The following is an 18992-nucleotide window of genomic DNA, read 5'->3' as shown; positions in this document are numbered from 1 at the left end:
TGTGCCTGAGTGCCTGAGTGCTTGTGTGTGGGTGTGTGCGTGACAGTGAGAGAGAGAGAGAGAGAGAGAGACAGAGTTTTTACAGTGCATTATGCTAACTCTTCACAACTTTTTACATATGGAAAAACAAGTCATTGTTAGGAAATATGTTTATCATATTTTCAGAGACTGCAAAAGTCCAGATTTCCAAGAAAAAAAAGTAAACTGGTTGATGGAAGTACTTAATACAGGGATATGCGTTTGTGTGATTTTCTCATAGATAAATGTAGAAAATACAAAGTTACAAACTATTTAACATTACTGAATTAAATTGTGTACATTTTCACATATACAAGTGTTTCTAATCAATATACATAGCGTAATGAGCAGGGGGAATGATGACATCAGGATAAGGAATCTTTTTCAGCTCATTCTCAGTCTATCAGAATGATGTTAAAGCATTTTGGGTAAAAAGTTGCAGAAATAAAGCTATGAAACCCAATACAAATGACTTAATGGTTAGTTCCGATATAAAATGATACTAATGAATTGAATGCATAATGCATTATAAAAAACCTTTTGATAAAATGTTATATAATGATCTCATGAATAATCATAACAACAATTATAATAGGCACAAAATAATCATCACTTGGAACAGTCTTATAACTTTTAAGATTATGATCTTTTATAACACACAAAATGGACTACATATCAAATCTGTTACTGGCAGTTCCATGACTGCCAATTGCTGGCATAAACTTAGACTATTGTATACAGTGCATTATGCTAACTCTTCACAACTTTTTACATATGGAAAAACAAGTCATTGTTAGGAAATATGTTTATCATGTTTTCAGAGACTGCAAAAAGATTTAAAATATCACAGATGTAAACTGGCAGATGAAGACTGTAATACCAAGGATGAACACAAGATGACCTCATAGGATAAAGAATCTTTTTCAGCTCATTCTCAGTCTATCAGAATGATTTAAAAGCATTTTGCTTTTAACCCTTTCATTGCTGTAACCCTTCAATCCAAACTGCCACAGGGTTACTGTCAATGCATGTGCCCGCTGGGCACCATTTTCCTGATGGCACCAGGGTTGCGGATGCGCTGGCGGCGAGGGCCCGCCATCGCTGCTTGCAGCTATATTTATTATTATTATTTGTCAAGGTTTTGGGGGGTTTTGGGGCCCTTAACATGCTCAAAAACTCTTGAAAATTGGCACACACCTTGGAATCTGCGGCCATTAGGGCCGGGCAGAGACTGGTACACGGGCGTGGCAAGGGGACTCTACAGCGCCCCCTGGAATTTGAAGGGTCATATATCACACATACTTGCACTTACACATATGAAACTCAGTACACATATAGAACTCATCAATCTGAACAACTTTCGCACTCTATGTCATTAGCTAATCCCAACAGGAAGTTGGTTATTCTGGGTTTTGTCAAAAACGCATGCTCTGGAATTTGATATACTAGTCCTAGGTTTTTTACCCAATTGCCACCAAACTCGGTCAACCTGATCTCAAGACATTGGGGATGAAAAATTGTGAGGGGATTTTTGATATCTCGAACGGTTTGGCCGTGGCGAGGCGTTGAAATTATGGCGAGAAATGAGAAACAGGAAATGGCTAATAACTACTGCACACATTGTCTGATTTGGATGAAACTTCAGCAGTTTGTTTGTTGTATGATGCCGATCAGATAGATGTGACTATTAGGAGTCAAAGTTATAGTGCCACCAACTGGCAACAGGAAGTGTGTCTCTTTTAAAAATGCTTTGATATCACATGGTTATTTTTACCCGATTTGCTTCAAACTTCATCAGAATAATGTCAAAACACGGCCGATGACAATCTGTAAAGGGGTCGTTGATACATTAAATGCTGTTGTCATGGCAACGTGTCAAACTTTAACATTTGTTTCCTGTGTTTTTGGGGCACTTAATAAGCTTAGATTTTCATGAAACTCAACACACACATCAGTATTAATGATAGTTAGACACTGGCAAAAGCTCATCAATGGGTGTGGAGGAGGCGCTCTATAGCGCCACCTTTTGTCAAAAGTGGGGGGGTTAGTTTGAGCTACAGACACCAAACTCGGTATGTATATTGTTCTCATCAAGCCGGACAACTTTCTAATTTACATCCATTAGCTGTGACCAACAGGAAGCCTGCTATTTTGATTTGAATGTGGATTTTTGGAAAAATTTAGCTGTGAATGAATAAATACTACTCCTACAAAAAACAATGAATTTACACCAAACTTTGTCAACATGATGCCAACATACTGAAGATGTTAAATTGTGAGTGGATTTGGGATATCTTGAATGGTTGATTTATGGTGATTTATTAAAGTAGCAGTAAAAAACATAACCGTAATTTTAAAATGCAGCATCCAAACACTTCAAAAATTTTTTACATACATAGAACTAGTCATTCTGAGTAATAAATGCTTACTTCCATCGATATAAAATACTCTACAAAAAATAGAAAATTAAAAAACTATTAAACATCTTCTCTCACTCTAACTCTCTCACTCTAACTCTGTGTGTGGGGGAGGGGTGGATTGTGCCTGAGTGCTTGTGTGTATGTGTGTGCGTGACAGAGAGAGAGAGAGAGAGAGAGAGAGAGAGTGCATTTACAGTGCATTATGCTAACTCTTCACAACTTTTTACATATGGAAAAACAAGTCATTGTTAGGAAATATGTTTATCATGTTTTCAGAGACTGCAAAAAGATTTAAATATCACAGATGTAAACTGGCAGATGAACACTGTAATACCGAGTACGAACACAAGATGACCTCATAGGATAAAGAATCTTTTTCAGCTCATTCTCAGTCTATCAGAATGATTTAAAAGCGTTTTGCTTTTAACCTTTTCATTGCTGTAACCCTTCAATGCAAACTGCCAAAGGGTCACTGTCAATGCATGTGCCCACCGCATGTTTTCTGATGGCACCAGGGTTGCGGATGCGCTGGCGGCGAGTGCCCGCCCATCGCTGCTTGCAGCTATATTTATTATTATTTTTATTTTGATGATTAGATCTTACAGCTCTTGAAAGTCAAAAATCTAGTATCTCAAAATATTAGAATATTTCATATTGAGCCTTCAGATCATCTGTATATTGTCAAGCAGCTTGGATTCTGTGCCTCTCCAGTACCCGGAATTTATACTGTAGGGATGGACATTTAATGAAACTCAAATGTAAATATACTGATATTTTGAGATAATGGATTTTTGACTGTCATGAGCTGTACGCTCTAATCATCAAAATTAAAACAACACTTTTGAAATGTTTTACTTTACATGTAATGGATGTAGAATATATGAAAGTTAAATTTTTTAAAATAAGTTACAATAAAATAAACATTTTCACAATATTCAAATTTTTTGAGACGCACCTGTATATGGGTCATATTGATACATAACTGTGCATGTGGGAATGTACAGTGTACACTGTAAAAAAATTGTTGAGTCAACTTAAAATTATTTGTAACCTGGCTGCCTTAAAATTTTAAGTGACGAGCTGTTACAAGTAATTTTTTTCATTCAACTCAAAAAAAATGTAAAACTTTTTCAACTTGAAACGTTAAATTATACTAAGTGACAACTTAGATATTTGATTTGAATCAACTTAAAATTTTAAGGCAGCTGGGTTACTAGGTTACCCATCTGTTAAGTTTAGCAAACACAAATATCTAAGTTGTTACTTAGTACAACTTAACATTTCAAGTTGACTAAATTTATTTTAGTTGACTGAACTTAAAAATTGAAGGCAGCAGGGTAACAAATTATTTTAAGCTGACTCAACAAATTGTGTTTTTTATTTTTTACAGTGTAGCCTGCTTAACATCATGTAGTTACTTTTTATACTAAACAATTGAATCATTTGACAGAATAAATGTGAATGTACATATAATGGTGCACATTCATCTTCCGTCTACAGAGACGGGGAGGCGAACTGTTTTTACAATCTTCGGCGCATAATAAAGGGTCATTCTCAAACACTTAACTAATTTTCGTAATGGGGACTGTGACTGTTTTAATATGATAGAATATGATATAAAGCACCATTAAAGTTTTGAGTGAGGAACACAACTAAACATAACACATCAGAGCAGCATTCTCAATACAGACTCCAAACACAAGAGGAGAAGTGACTGAGTGTGAGATACCTGTACAAAGATGCTGTTCAGCGGGCTGGGTGTTCACGTCGTCCTTGTTTGATTTCTTGCTCACATCACCAGACACCATCTTGTGGAGGACTGACTCTGATTTAAGGATTCAAGAAGAAGGATATAGCCTACGATAAGAAAATATAAGTGATGATGTACACACGGCAGAATTTTGAATGATACCAACACTACTGAAGAACTGTATAGCTATCACATGTAATAGCAGATGACCTATTTCCGTAAACATCCGGGGTTTATACTGACGTCATGACCGAGACTAACATTTAATCAGTGGACATGATTATATGATTTTTTTTGGGGTGCTTCTCATTTCTTATATGTGCATCCTTTTCCTTTCCTCGCTATCTTTCCTTGTGTCTTTGCTCCACCCCCCCTTAGGATATGAGGGAAGGATGCAAGGAAAGAAAATGAGGATGGAAGAATCAAAGGATGAACACTGAAATATTCTTAACCACTCAAATGTCACTTAAAAGCCCCATCAGCTGTGCTAAAGGGATCTGACCCTATGTTGTTGAAGTTTGTTATTTAAGGCATGCATAATAAGTATTAATAAAGCAAGACTTTAGAAAGATGGCAGCATCATAATGTTACTTTTACACAGAGATTGATCTATCTGTAAAATCTTTAGCAATCTTTGTTGCATTATGTGCCAATGGTGACCATTCAAAAATGGAAAAAACAGCACTTTTCAAGTTTTTCTTCTGAGTTTGCATGTCTGTAACCCAAGAAGTTAAAGAAGTTAAAGGATTAAAGATATCCTAATGCCCTTTTAGATACTGGGTCTTCACAAACTTTCCTTGTGGCATCTTTATTCTTAATGTCCTATGAAATTCAGTTCCAGAGATACTGAAATTATAATATGGCTTCAGGAGTAAAATTTACATGCATTTTCAGTGGTCAAAAACCAAATGTGGCTAGTTTAAAAAAATATGATACCTCTTTTCTTTTAAAGAGGAATGTCTGAAGAACAAACAATCTTGAAACTGGAGATGTATCTCGTTTCTTTCTGTCAAGGCAACTGCATTGAACATACCTGTCTGAGTACAATCAATGTTATTTTTCCAAAGTTTGCGTGCTTATAACTTAAGAAGTAATAAAGATTGCAATATTATTTTATATTCTAGTTCTTCATAAATTTTTCTTTTGGAATCTTCATTTTTAAGGCCTTTATCTGAAGAACAATCTCTGAAGAATAAATAATGTTGAAATTAGAATTGTATCTTGCTTCCCTCTATCAAAACAATTGCATAGAACATAGCTGTCTGAGTGCTCAACATGCACTGAAATAGTCAAGCTGAGGCACATTACCTTGCTTTCTGTAGTCTATTCATGATTCCATATTTCAATCAGTTTCAGGTATGTTTGAAAGAAAGGATTTTGTTTATTTTGACAGTTTCTGAAACTACCAAGAGTTTAAACATGCAGTATTGTAACAGGTTTAAAACAAATCCCACACCTCATAGAAAAGTGTGTCTGCTATCTCCACACACTACATTCACATCAATAAACCAAAATTTGCCTTACCAGTATTAATTATAAGAACTTCCTTTTTTTATTGTTATAAAATATGAAGCTTAGTCATAGATCAAGAAGTATCCAATGCTGAAGTGCACGTTTGGCGAAAACACTGATAGTACCTCAAACATTTAACGTCTGTCACACTTTAAATAATTAACACTGGGTAATTCTAAACCATAGGAAGATGGAATCCTGGGTAATCTTATTTTACATTTCACACTGTTTATGCTTTACCTAGAGTTAACAATTAATCATTAATTAATTAAAAATTAATGACCTGGTCATTCATAATCTGACATGTCACACTGTACAATCCTAATCCCTGGGTTACTGTTATCATTTGCATATTTGCATTGCAAACATTAATGACCAGATAAACACGAAACTACATTTGGTTTTTGATAAATGAAAATGGTCTCGATATCTCTGGGATTAAACCGTACATGGCCTTAAAAATAAAAAATTCCAGAAGAAAAGTCTCTTAAGAACCAGAATATAAAATTATATTAAGATAACTATAATAAATCTTGAGTTACAAGCACACAAATTTTGGGAAAAGAACATTTATGAGACTCAAACAGGTATGCTAAACGCTGTATTTGGTTGTTGTAGACTCATTATGAAATGAAGATTTAAAAAAGACCTTCTTTTTTAATCTAACTTAGAGAGCACTTTTATGGTTTTAAAGACCAACCTCATCGGACTGGTGAAAAGTTTGTGCAAATGTTATTTTGTTTGTCATATAAGGCCAAAGTTAGATTTTTTTAACAGAAGATAATATATGTAGTTATGAGATCATGTTTAGGCTTGTGAGAAAATTGTGATTTTTTTTTCATGAATTATATATTAGCTATTGAGAAAACGTGTAATATGATATAAAGCACTATTAAAGAATCCTAGTCTGCATGACCTCCGTGTTATTTGATAAATGTGATATCACATATATCATATGTGTTTTGTGTGAGGAACAGAGGTTGATCAGTTTGACACGATAGCAGAAGAGTGACTGATGTTTGAGATGGAGTGTGAGATACCTGTCCAAAGAAGGCTGGTCTACACCTTCTTCAAGACGCCCTTGTTTTGATTTCTTGCTATTCCTCTTCTTGGTCATGAGGGCAGGTTTTGGGTGGAGCAATCAGCTGATTGGCTGAATTTGAAGCTGTCAGAAGAAGAAAATTCAAAGGCGTCAGAAACTCATTAACTGAAGACTGAAGGTTTTGTTTCATGCAACACTAGCCAGGAAGTGACTGAAGAAATATCATGAAACTCGTAACTTGTCATGATTATGGATGATTAGAACAAAAACATTAATGGGCTGTGACCAAACTGCATCACCTTCTCAGATTCAAAACAAACAAGAGCTCTCATTTCTGTCATCAATAGACTGAACCTTCCCTTAACCTGTCTGTATCTTTCATTAAGAGACAGAGCCCAGCAAGCAAGTTTTGGTCTAAAAAACGTATATTAGCCGTTGAAACACAGCCTAGACGTCTAGGCTAAAATAAGGTTGTCACTGGGCTGTCAGTGAAAATTTAATAGACGTCTAAACATAGCCCTAGAATAGACTATACATATATATATATATATATATATATATATATAGAAATAAAACCAAACACCTTGTAAACGCTGTTGACTTTGCTTACATGATGAAATATCATATATCTCACAAGTATTTTGCCAAAAAATGACATGTAACTACATTCAAGATTATTTGGTCTAGAAGTGGGTTACAAATAGCCGGACTATATCGGGTCTATAGTTAAACTAGACGTTGAAATGACGACTATTGCTTGCTGGGAGTGTTGTAGGGTCATTCTATAATTAGAGGCACATTTACAATTTGACAATGTGAAGAAAAAAGTTTTCCTGTTTCCCAAAAACCCAAACATGACCTTTGTTACTTTCTCCGCTTCAGTGATTCTCGGCGGCAGCGTAACAACTCGTCAATTCATGCTCGTGCAAAAGATGAGACGGACGAAGTTGCCGATGCATGGCGTTTTTACTCTTTCTCGTGTTGTCAGATTCACAGTGCAAACAGCTCCCGGGTGGACTGACTTGAGTGAACATAAAGCAAAGCAGAATTGTCGTTTTCACCCGCACAGCACACCGTGAGATTGCTCGTCACCCCCGCGAGTCGCTGGACTACATTACATACAATGCATAGTTCTGGACTATAACTCCCGTAAATAGCCGTCTTAAAGCGGCAACTCCTATTTTCTCTCTCCCGCAACACCTTACATAGCTGCTCTGTTGTATAAAGTGCTATATAAATAAAGGTGGGGGCTGGGGGAAAAAAATTGTATTGATTCATTATTTTATAGTAATGAAAATATATTAAAAATATACTTAACGGACATGAGATGTACCCACCATTATAGAATGACCCTGTAATCAACATAATTGTGACAATACATTTGTAAACAGCTCACTGAATATAAAATACTACGACACACTCACAAACACGCAAGTTATATAAAGTATTTTCCTTAATATGTCTCTGTTTTGGTCTTTTGGGTGTTTAAATTTCATTTCAAACTCCGAAGATCGAGCTCCGTATGTAACACATTTATTAATAAAAAGACAGCATCAATCCGCCCTAACCCTGTTAGAGAATGAGATCTATCTCTTAAAAACAGTAAAGCTCTAACTGTTCACTTAAACGGGTTAAAGAAAATGCAAAGCCATATGTAATTCCCAAAGCTGTTCATCCGTCAGCCGCAGGAACAGAATGAAGAAGCTTCTTCTCTCCTCCTCCACAGCGGAGAAACTGAGGAGCTGAACGTCCATAATGTCATAGCATTCATCTATATATATCGCATGTTTCATGCTCTTCCCTCTTGATATGTTTTTCCCAAAATGGTTAAATTCCTTACACGCGTCACGTGTCCTAGTGTGGATATTCTCCAATATATTCATCTGCGTCACGCGCCTCATAATAACAGAAAACCTTAAATAATAATACACAAAATCACATCTAACATATTCAAACGACGACATCTTTCTTATTGAGCGGTGCCACTGCTGTTGTGCTGTAGAAAGCGAAAGTTCAGCGGGGAGATCAGAAGCACGTTATGATCCTCGTGTATTTTCATCTATTTTGTCGTTTATATTCTATTACTATTATTGTGTTCAACGCCTCTAACAGCTGAAAATTCATCTAAACTAACCAGATTACTGTGATTCAACGGACGAGTCTTTGTCTCCGGTGAGTCTGTTTTCTCATTGAATACGACAGTGCGTTTATGTCTCTCATGTCATTTATTCTGGAAAAATCTCCCTCATAGTTTGTTTTATTTGAGTCTGTCTGTATTTTCACAGGCATGTTGTCGATTATTGTCGCTTTACTGGTGAATCTCCTCATAGAGACTTCTGGTAAGAACACCACAAACACGTTTGCGTTTCATTCTGTTTTATGGCTCAGCTATTCCATACAGGCCCGATCAGATAAAGATATTCATATTTGTCGAATAGCCTAATTCATGGACGCGATCAATTCATATGGGATATTATGGCACTGTATTACGTATGGCTTGTGCTTATGGCAGGTGATTTAGGCTCCGATCACACCGAACGCGTTTTTGCAGTGAGAGGCGCATTTGTTAATTGTTTCCTTATGCGCTCCGGGCGCCACGCGTTTAACCGCGTGGCGCCTTAGGCAGTAGGACCAGCTTAAACCAGCATCAAAACCTACTTAACCAGCATCCCAGCATCAAAACATACCTACCTACAAGGGAAGCAAACCTTTTTTATTATATAAGACACGAATATGCCAGCAAGACATTTATTACTCTGTAAAGGCCAGACCGCAACCTGTCAATCTTTTAATAGCCTATACTGTCAGTTTTAAGTAGGACTCCATGATCAGGTGTTCAAAAACATCTAAAATGTAATGAATATTAACTCTTATTTCTATCAACAACAAAAGGATATGCTGCCGATTTAGAATCAATATTGTCCATCAGCTCCCTAGTTCAGTAGTCAGGGCACTGATGAGGGAGTTGGTCATTTTAAGGGCTTTTTTAAATTGTGAAATCCTTCCAGTTCACTGGAAGTTTGCTTCATGAAAAATCTCACAGTGCACCACAAAAACTAGGGAGCATTGATGCTGTCTATGCCTCCTTACCGGAAATTACTTTGCATTTCTGAGGCGCTAAACATAAACCACACAAGCCAACTTGATAAATATAATGACACGTGATAGAAGATTTGAAAAGACAAACCATATTTTAGTATAAACACACATGGAAATGAACACATCAAGCTGACATTTATAATTAACATTCAGCTGAAATGTTGTAAGGACATGCAACAGAACAATGTATTTAAAGAGAATAAAAAATAATATTGAAATGAAAATTGTTCCTGCCTGTTGTTGATTGATTTCAGTGGAAATTGAGTATTCACTGTCACAATGTGACCGGATTTGTGTACACGTTTTACTGATTCACAAGCTCGGGAGCTGATTGAGATGCATCCAACAAGTTTTGTGGCTACTTGTGCAAATACCCAAATTTGTATATTCCTATTAAAATGACTGGATTTCACCCACAAACATTTGCAGAACAATGGTAAATGTGACCACTAGTGTTGTCACAGTACCAAAATTTCAGTATTCGGTACCAATACCAGTGAAAATCCACGGATCTCAGTACCAATTTCGGTACCAAATCAAAACACAAAAACATGAATTGAACAACACTATTTTTATTAATAACAAACAAAAATAAAACAAAGTTTTGGCTTGGAAGCTGGTATTTTGGGTTGAGGTGATGAAGCATTTGCTGGAATCCCCATTTTTCACTGTATAAACTGGCACTTGATCCATACATGTGAATTCAGCAACAGCTCGGTTCAGTTTTCTTGCCTCAGGTGAGTTTTTGTCGTACTACTTCTGCTGCTGAAAAGCATCTGGAACCGTTGTTTGCTTAGGAGTTTGATTTGGTGGTTCGTGGTCTTCTTCAGCCTGCAGCTGTAAAAGGAAAATATAATATACTTCAGTAAAACAATGGGCTGAGTCTGACTAAATGCAATATTAGATTGACACCAGCTAAACACAACTTTATATATACTATAACTTTTCAGTAAATAACAAACCTCAGCTTTTATAATAAATTTAGATAGGATTACTTATATTGAGTGTATATCAATGTTACACAGACGGAAACTGTAGTATTAAAGACACTTTACAAAAAGATAACATTTAACATGACTTAATAAACAAGTGTTACATAGCAATTATTCTTCTTAATTTCAAAATGTATTCATAATTTATTTTAAATTAAAAGTTGTATCTGTTGACATTATTTCACGCACGATGAACAAACATGAACCATCAAATGTTTGTATAAAACAACATTCACACACATTCATTAATGTTCACTCACTCTAACTTGATGTTAGATAATATATTAAGTCATGGTAATGAATGGTATCTTTTACCAAACTATACAGGACTGTATTTGACTGTACTTTTATTTAATCAAACTGCGCAAACTATATTTCATAGCCTAGAACTGCTTTTCTGTTGACCGACTTTAAGGCTATAAACATTAACCATACATTTGTACATTTGTTCTCTAACACACATATTTTAGCTACACGGGTCATTTAAAAGCCTCATGTGTGTAAAAATAATACATTATCATGTCCTTTTTTTCCCCCTTTTTTTTAAAAATAATTTTTAATAAACGCTATACGAGCATTAAACACTTAATAAAGAAATTTATACTAATACTCGCGTTAGCGTTAGCCGCGCTTATGCTAACGATTAACTAAGCAAATGGCAATGTTTATTTAGGGTATAATTTTTATAAAAAAAAGCTCTGAATATAAAATTAAATTAAAACTTACCTGCTTGAACTCTTTCATTAAATCTGGGTGTCGGTCTTTGAGGTGTTTTATTAAGTTCGATGTATGTCCTCCTTTTGAGAGAGAACTTCGATGACACCGTTCGCAAGTGGGTTTCTGATGATCTATGATGTTGCCCTTGTCATCAGTCGCAAATACAAAATATTTCCACACGTGGCTCCTTCCTCCTTTCTTTTCAAAAAGCGGATTCAGAGCAGCCGCATCGGCAGCGCCGCCGGTCGCCGTGTCTTTGTGCTTTTATGAAGAAGACGCAACTGCGCACTTTCCGATAGCGCAGCAAGAACCGGGTTGACCGGGTGCTCGGTACCACCGGTACTTTAGAAAACCTGGTACCGTAACATTTAATTTTTTTTAGTACCGACTTGGTACCGAAGTACCGGGTCTTTTGACAACACTAGTGACCGCACCTAAATATATCAAATAAATGAGTAATTAATTCTCTGTTCTCAGTGTCATTCAGTGTAGTGGTTCCTGGTGATCCTGTAGTGGCTCATGTGGGATCCACAGTGATTCTGCCCTGCTGGATCAATCCTCCTGAGAACGCTGAAGCTCTGGAGATCCGCTGGTACCGTAAGGAGTTCAGCAACACTTTTTTCCACTATAAACCTGGGAAGGTCCCGGACATGCCGGTGGAACCGTACAGGAACCGAACCTCTTTGACTCCGCGGTCAGATCAGTCTGGTGGACTGAAGGATGGAGACGTCTCTCTACGGCTGGAGAAACTCAGAGTTCAGGATGAAGGTTCATTTCGTTGTTATGTGAGTGGAGAAAGTTCATATGACAGTGAAGAAGTGGATCTCAAAGTCACGGGTGAGTAGTCTGTTTAACGCCATAGTTCAACCAAACATTAAAATATTCTCCTCCTTGTGCTTTCACAGGATTAATATAAAACTCATCCATATGACTTGTGCACTATAGTTTTCAAATCTTATGATTGCTTTATGTGAGAAACAGACTGAAATTAGCTCGTCGTTATTTGCAGAAAATGGTGACATTATGCCATCAAACCTGGTGTAATCATACCTGAGTTAAACTTGAGTCATATGGATAACTGTGCGATAATGGTGCTTTTTGTAGTGGTCAGCCAATATGGATTTTTTGACAGCCAAAATCAACGCTGATATCATAAAGAGCAGGGTGGCTGATGGCCTGTAAAAAACTATATATATGATAATACAATATTTAATTTTAAGATTCCAAAAAACTCCCATGCGTAACAACTGCTGCAATGGATTTTTTTTGTAAACAATATTTATTAAAAGTAATTAGAAATAAATTATTTGAATATAAATTTGTTTGAAAAATTATACAAATAAATAAGGTAATACTTTGTTGACATGTAGCTGCAAAGTTAAAGTTAGTAGAATGTCTAAAATATACTATTGAAATAAAGTGTAACAGATGAATCTGTAAAATAAGTGTACTGTTATACTTTAAACAGCAAATTCTTGATTCTGTAATCCTATTAAAGTCTTTTACACAAGTAAAGTTTGGAGTTCACGTCCCTGTCGAAAAAACATTCAACACTTGTCAGCCGAACATACTGTTTTCATTTCTGTTTGACTGATGAGTTGTCTTACTGGTTTACTGTAGGCTGAATCAAAAAAATGACAGAATGTACATGTTAAACCATTTCAAGACACTCAAAAATCAGAACAGAATTACTGTGTTTAACAATGTACTTACTGTGTGTGTTTTTTGTGTCTAGGGAAGATCTGAACATCTGTTTCTCCTCCTCTCATCAGCTTTAGGATCCACTCCTGTCCTGTTTCTAAAGTTTCTAGATGATGGACGTGTAAACATCAGCTGTAAGTCCAGCGGCTGGCATCCAAAGCCCAGCGTCACATGGATGTCTGATGAGAGAAGAGTTCTCCATCCTGGAGGAGTGTTTTACAGTCGTGAAGCACATGAGATGTTCTCTGTCCACAGCTGGACAGCCGTTTCTCGCTCAGATGCTCAACTGGTCTCATGTTCACTGTCTCTCAAAACTGGAGAGTTAAAAGATGGAAGAATGGACATACAGGGCATTGTCTCATCAGGTTAGAGAACATGGATATCGGTAGATGTCTCAAAAAAAGTGACAAAGTTTGCTTGAATGCCAGGCCTGTGATAGTTTTCAGAACATTTCCTTGTGACCTTATCTTCACTTAATATAATTTATAATATATCAGCACATATTCTTAAATGTATTTTCCTTGTCTTATTGTGCTCTGTCAGGTTTCCTTGCATGTCATCATTTCCTCTTATTTTTCAACCATCTAATCTAAAAAATCAAATCTCATTATACATTTTGTTCTCAATCTTGTTGTATAAGAAAAATACGTCACAAACAGCATTTTTATGTTGACAGAGGTTTAAAAAAAGGTTTCTACTTTACCGTAATTTATTTGTATATTTTGCTTTTGTGAAGGTGTTTAGATTCATCTGGTTTCTGTTTCTCAGATTCATCAGGTCCATGGAAGGCTCTTTTCTTCACCCTTTTCATTTTTGCTCTTCTGGGTTTTGGTTTGGTTGGCTTTTTCCTGTACAAATGCAGACCAGGTAACTGGAATTCATCTTCAGGTTTTATGTATCCTCCAACTCGTGTGTTGATATTTCTGATCTGTTTTGCAGGAAAGAAACCAGATAAAGAAAGTAAGTAACAAACTTTATTTATGATTTGAACACAGTTACAGTGCATCTGGAAAGTATTCACAGCACTTCACTTTTTCCACATTTTATGTTACAGCCTTATTCCAAAATGGATTAAATTCATTATTTTCCTCCAAATTCAACAAACAATACCCTATAATGACAATGTGAATGAAGTTTAAAATCTATGCAAAGTTATTAAACATAAAAAACGAACAAAACAAAACAAAACAAAAACACATAAGTATTCACAGCCTTTGCCATGACACTCAAAATTGAGCTCAGGTGCATCCTGTTTCCACTGATCATCTTTTAAATGTTTCTACAACTTGATTGGAGTCCATCTGTGGTAAATTCAGTTGATTGGACATGATCTGGAAAGGCACACTCCTGTCTATATAATGTCCCACAGTTAACAGTGCATCCCTTGGAAAAAACAAGGCATGAAGTCCAAGAAATTGTCTGGAGATCTCCGAGGCAGGATTGTATCACGGCACAGATCTGGAAACAGGTATAGAAAAAAGCATTGAAGGTCCCAGTGAGCACAGTGGCCTCTATTAACCATAAATGGAAGTTTGAAACCACTCTAGGACTCTTCCTAGAGCTCGCCTCCTGGACAAACTGAGCAATTGATTGAGAAGGGTCTTATCTAGAGTGGTAACCAAGAAGCTGATGGTCACTCTAGTTGAGCTTCATGATCACATATGGAGATAGGAGAAACCTACAGAAGGACAAACATCACTGTAACATTCCACCGATCTGGTCTTTATGGCGGTGTGTCCAAACTCAGTCCTCACACGAAACTTGGAATTTGCACAAATTTGCACAAATTTACTTGGAATTTGCACAAAACCACCTAAAGGACCCTCAGACTCTGAGAAACAAGATTCTCTGGCGTGATGAACCTCAATTTTAAACATCATGTTTGTAGGAAACCAGCTCTGCTCATCACCTGCAGAGTACTATCCCAGAAGTAAAGTGTGCTGGTATCAGCCTCATGCTGTGGAGCTGTTTTTCAGTGGCAGGGACTGAGGGACTCGTCAGAGTAGAAGAAAAGCTCAATACACCAAAATATTGTGATAGCCTTAATGAAAACCCAGTCCCAAACATTCAGAACCTCAGACTGGGCAGAAGGTTCACCTTCCAACAGGACAATGAGCCTAAGCAAACATCAAGAGTGGCTTATAGACAACTCTGTGAATGTCCTTGAGTGACCTAAGCACAGCCTGGGCTTGAATCAAATGTTTTTGGAGAAACCTGAAAATGTGCATTTGCCCCCAACCAACCTGACAGAGCTTAAGAGGTGAAGAGATGAGAAGAAGAATGAAGATAATTGCCAAATGATGATGAGCAAAGCTTGTATCATCACACTCAAAAAGACTTGAGGCTGTAATTCGTGCCAAAGGTGCTTTAACAAAGTATTGAGCAAAGGCTGTGAATACTTACGTACATGTGAATTGTTCGTTTTTTATTTTTAATAATTGTGAAATAAAATGATTTAGTTTGTTGCCCATTCACAGCAATATATATGAATATCTGAAAGAAATTCTGTCTCTCTGCCTGGAAGGGTTAAAAATGTTATTTAATGTGGTTTACAACATCTAGAGTATTTTGATAATTAATACCTTCATTAATAATTTCAGCAGGAAAAAAAAAACAGAAGAGGTTTGGTCACTCACAGTGGAATAATGGTGTAGATGAAAATAAAATTAACAAAACAGTCAGTTTTGTTATTCTACATTTAATAAAAAATTTTATATTTTACAATGTCTTGCAAACACAATATATGCATATATGCAAATGTTATGTGTCCAAGAGACCATAATGTGAATACAATTAAATGTGTAACTTCAAAATGTAAAATGATCACAATGCACAGAATCATCTGCAACACTGCCACTGTCACATAACCACCATTCACTTCCCATATTGGATGGTTACACTTATTTTTGTTAGATGCAGATAACTGCAGATGTTAACTACAGCTAGCGTTTTTACCTTCTAAAATCTTAAACTATTTGTTTTTCATTTTAGTTGTGGGAGATGTAAATATAGAAGAACCGAGGAAACATGCAGGTATGACATTGTCTCAGTTATATATACATATATGTGCAAATGTCATCTTATATACATGAGGATTAATAATTGTTGCTCATGTATGTTTTCCACACAGTTGAGATCACTGTTGACCGTGAACATTTACATCCAGATCTGATGGTCACTAAGAACTGTAAAATCATGAGGGACGGTCCAGGATATGATCACACTGGAGAGGGATTTCCATATGAATTATGCGCATTTGGAGCACAAAGATTCACCTCTGGTCGTCACTATTGGGAGGTAAAGCTGACACAAGAAAATACACCTCCTAAAAACTACTGGTTAATTGGTGTGGTGAAACATGGAAATTTTACTGTAAGAGACAGATCTGCTTTAACTCCATCAAGTGGTTACTGGTTCTTGTGTTCAGACGGTCCTAATGGTTTTCACACCAACACTGATCCACCAGTTAAACTCTCACTGACACCGAGACCTGAACGACTGGGAGTTCTGTTAGATTATGAAGAGGGTCAGCTGTCATTTTACAACATCAAAGAGAGTAAACATCTCCTGACCATCAGCACCAGATTCTCTGGAACAGTCGTTCCTCTGTTTAATCCTGGTGCTGGTGATCAGAGTCCACTTATAATCTTGGATTGTACAAAACCTGTAAAATCAGCTGAAGAGTCCAGTCAACCTTTACTGAGTAATAACAGCTCAAACGCCTGACTGACCACTGCAGTTTAACCAGAACGATGCATGTAGAAAAAATAATATCATACATCTACAAACTACAAAAATGTATAAAGATGTACTAGTATGGTGCTGGGAACATAAGACTCATGGGTTTGATTCCCAGTGACAATGTGTACAACTTTAACACAGCATCATCAATTCAACCAAAAGTTGTTTTATGACAACTTCAGTTAATACTATCCAAACTTCACAGTTTTTTACGACCCCATGTCAAGTTAAAAGTAATAATACTGTTAGAGGAAAAGTCCACTTCCACAACAAAGATTCATACATAATGTACTCACCCCCTTGTGATCCAAGATGTTCATGTCTTAATTTCTTTACGATTGAGGAAAGAATGTTTTTTGAGGAAAACATTTCAGCATTTTTCTCCATATAATGGACTGATATGGTGCCCCGATTTTAAACTTCCAAAATGTAGTTTTAATGCAGCTTTAAATGATCCCAATGCGGCTATAAACGATCCCAGCCGAGGAAGAAGGGTCTTATCTAGTAAAACGATCGGCTATTTTCATAAAAATAATACAATTTATATACTTTTTATTGTCAAACGCTCGTTTTGTCTTGCTCTGCCTGAACTCAGTTTTTGTTCTGGTTCATGTCAGTTAGTGTATGTGGAAAAACTCCCATCTCATGTTCTCCCTCAACTTCAAAATCATTCTATATCGCCGTTTGTTAAGGGCAGTTAAAGGGGTTGTTAACAAACCTTTTTTGTTAAAGGTGTTTGATTTTCTTTGCATGTTCACTTTGCAAACACAGTGTCGGTGCTTCTGCAGTGATGTAGGATGATTTTGAAATGATTTTTGTTTAAAATGTGTAAAAATAACAAGTAGGGCTGGGTGCTGACAAAAATTTCACAATTCAGTTCAGTTCCTATCTTGATTTAATATACATTCTTTTAGACATAGCATATAAGTCAATTTTTTTTTAATTCTTTCAACTAAGACTATGAACTATACAGGGACTCTGCAAGTTGGTAGCCTACAGTATTATAACAGTTCAAGCTTGAAGATTTTAGCATGACAATATATGTGGCAATTTTGTTGCCAGAATTTAAAAATGGAGGCTTTGTTTGATATCAAAAGTAACAAAACAAATAATTTACTGCACTTATTAGATGTGAGGTCTGATGTTCATGCATCAACAGAAAACCTGAGATTTAAAAGCACGGTCACAATTGGACAAATTGCAAAGGCGAAATCAATAATATTTCAATAATAACCTGCACCAATAAGAGTTAATCGCGAGGGTGAAAAGTTCCACATATATTTAATTTATGTTTAAGTTTGTTGCATAAGTTTGCCACATGCACCAACAGAAAGCTGTTTGGTTTGTAGATGACTTGTGTTATACAGGGCTAAGATACAGACAATTGACCTAATATTTGCACTCAAAATCTGGCTCAAATTTCACTAATGTGTCACCATTTATGAAGCCAAACTGGCTCATTAAAATGCTTAAAATCGAGAAATCATTAGCCCTACTGAAAATATCTCTTTCTCTCTGGCTTATTTTCAGTAATTAGTTTGTAAGATAAATATTTGAAAAGCTACTAGCAAAAGCTTCAGTAACTTGCAAACATACAATCACAGTATATAACAATAAATGTTCATTTCTGAGAAAACATCTGCCTACAGTGGATACAAAAGAACTAAAAGACCACTGATGGAAAGTGATGGTAAAAGATGGTACATTTTGTTTACACTATAAACCATGTAAATACTAAGGCAGCTATCAGGGCCGAACAGATCTAAACACTTTTACTCTGTTGTACCACATGTGTAAAACTGCAAATCTGTAAATACATGAATATGTAACTGCTTACTTGTGTTGAAATTTTTGAAGTATTTTTGGTGCAGTTAAGATCTATAGATGCAAAATCATTTACTGTTAACTTTTTTTTTTTTTTTTTATAGTTTTTAATTTTATTATTATTATTTTTTTTTAGGATTGCTAATCTATAGAATAAACATTGTACTTTTTTAGTA

At 36.1% G+C, this 18992-nt stretch overlaps 1 protein-coding gene and 1 long non-coding RNA gene across 6 annotated transcripts in view; one reads left to right on the top strand and one right to left on the bottom strand.

The window, feature by feature from the left end:
- The window catches only part of LOC127167910 (uncharacterized), a 19104-nt gene extending 10382 nt beyond the window's left edge, over positions 1-8722 (bottom strand). For both annotated transcript variants that reach the window (XR_007828045.1, XR_007828044.1), the window contains exons 1-3: positions 8583-8722; positions 6741-6865; positions 4168-4295 (exon numbers count right to left, since the gene is read on the bottom strand). This is a non-coding gene — a long non-coding RNA (uncharacterized LOC127167910). The remainder of the gene's footprint in view (positions 1-4167; positions 4296-6740; positions 6866-8582) is intronic.
- LOC127167907 (butyrophilin subfamily 3 member A3) lies at positions 8606-18992 on the top strand. Of its 4 annotated transcripts, XM_051114315.1 has the most exons (8): positions 8608-8914; positions 9028-9081; positions 12028-12387; positions 13323-13616; positions 14020-14118; positions 14191-14211; positions 16243-16284; positions 16382-18992. In XM_051114315.1, the coding sequence occupies exons 2-8, from the start codon at positions 9030-9032 to the stop codon at positions 16975-16977; spliced, it is 1464 nt and encodes a 487-aa protein (XP_050970272.1). In that variant the 5' UTR covers positions 8608-8914; positions 9028-9029; the 3' UTR covers positions 16978-18992. The 4 variants fall into 4 exon arrangements, with proteins under 4 accessions (XP_050970273.1, XP_050970271.1, XP_050970272.1 ...); XM_051114314.1 differs by having other exon boundaries at positions 8607-8914; positions 14020-14211; XM_051114316.1 differs by lacking the exon at positions 9028-9081 and having other exon boundaries at positions 8606-8914; positions 14020-14211.

This window comes from Labeo rohita, chromosome 7 (genome assembly GCF_022985175.1).
Source record: "Labeo rohita strain BAU-BD-2019 chromosome 7, IGBB_LRoh.1.0, whole genome shotgun sequence".
Taxonomy (NCBI): Eukaryota; Metazoa; Chordata; class Actinopteri; order Cypriniformes; family Cyprinidae; genus Labeo; species Labeo rohita.
The sequence above is the reverse complement of the archived record's forward strand: the minus strand, read 5'-3'. Positions and strand labels throughout refer to the sequence as shown.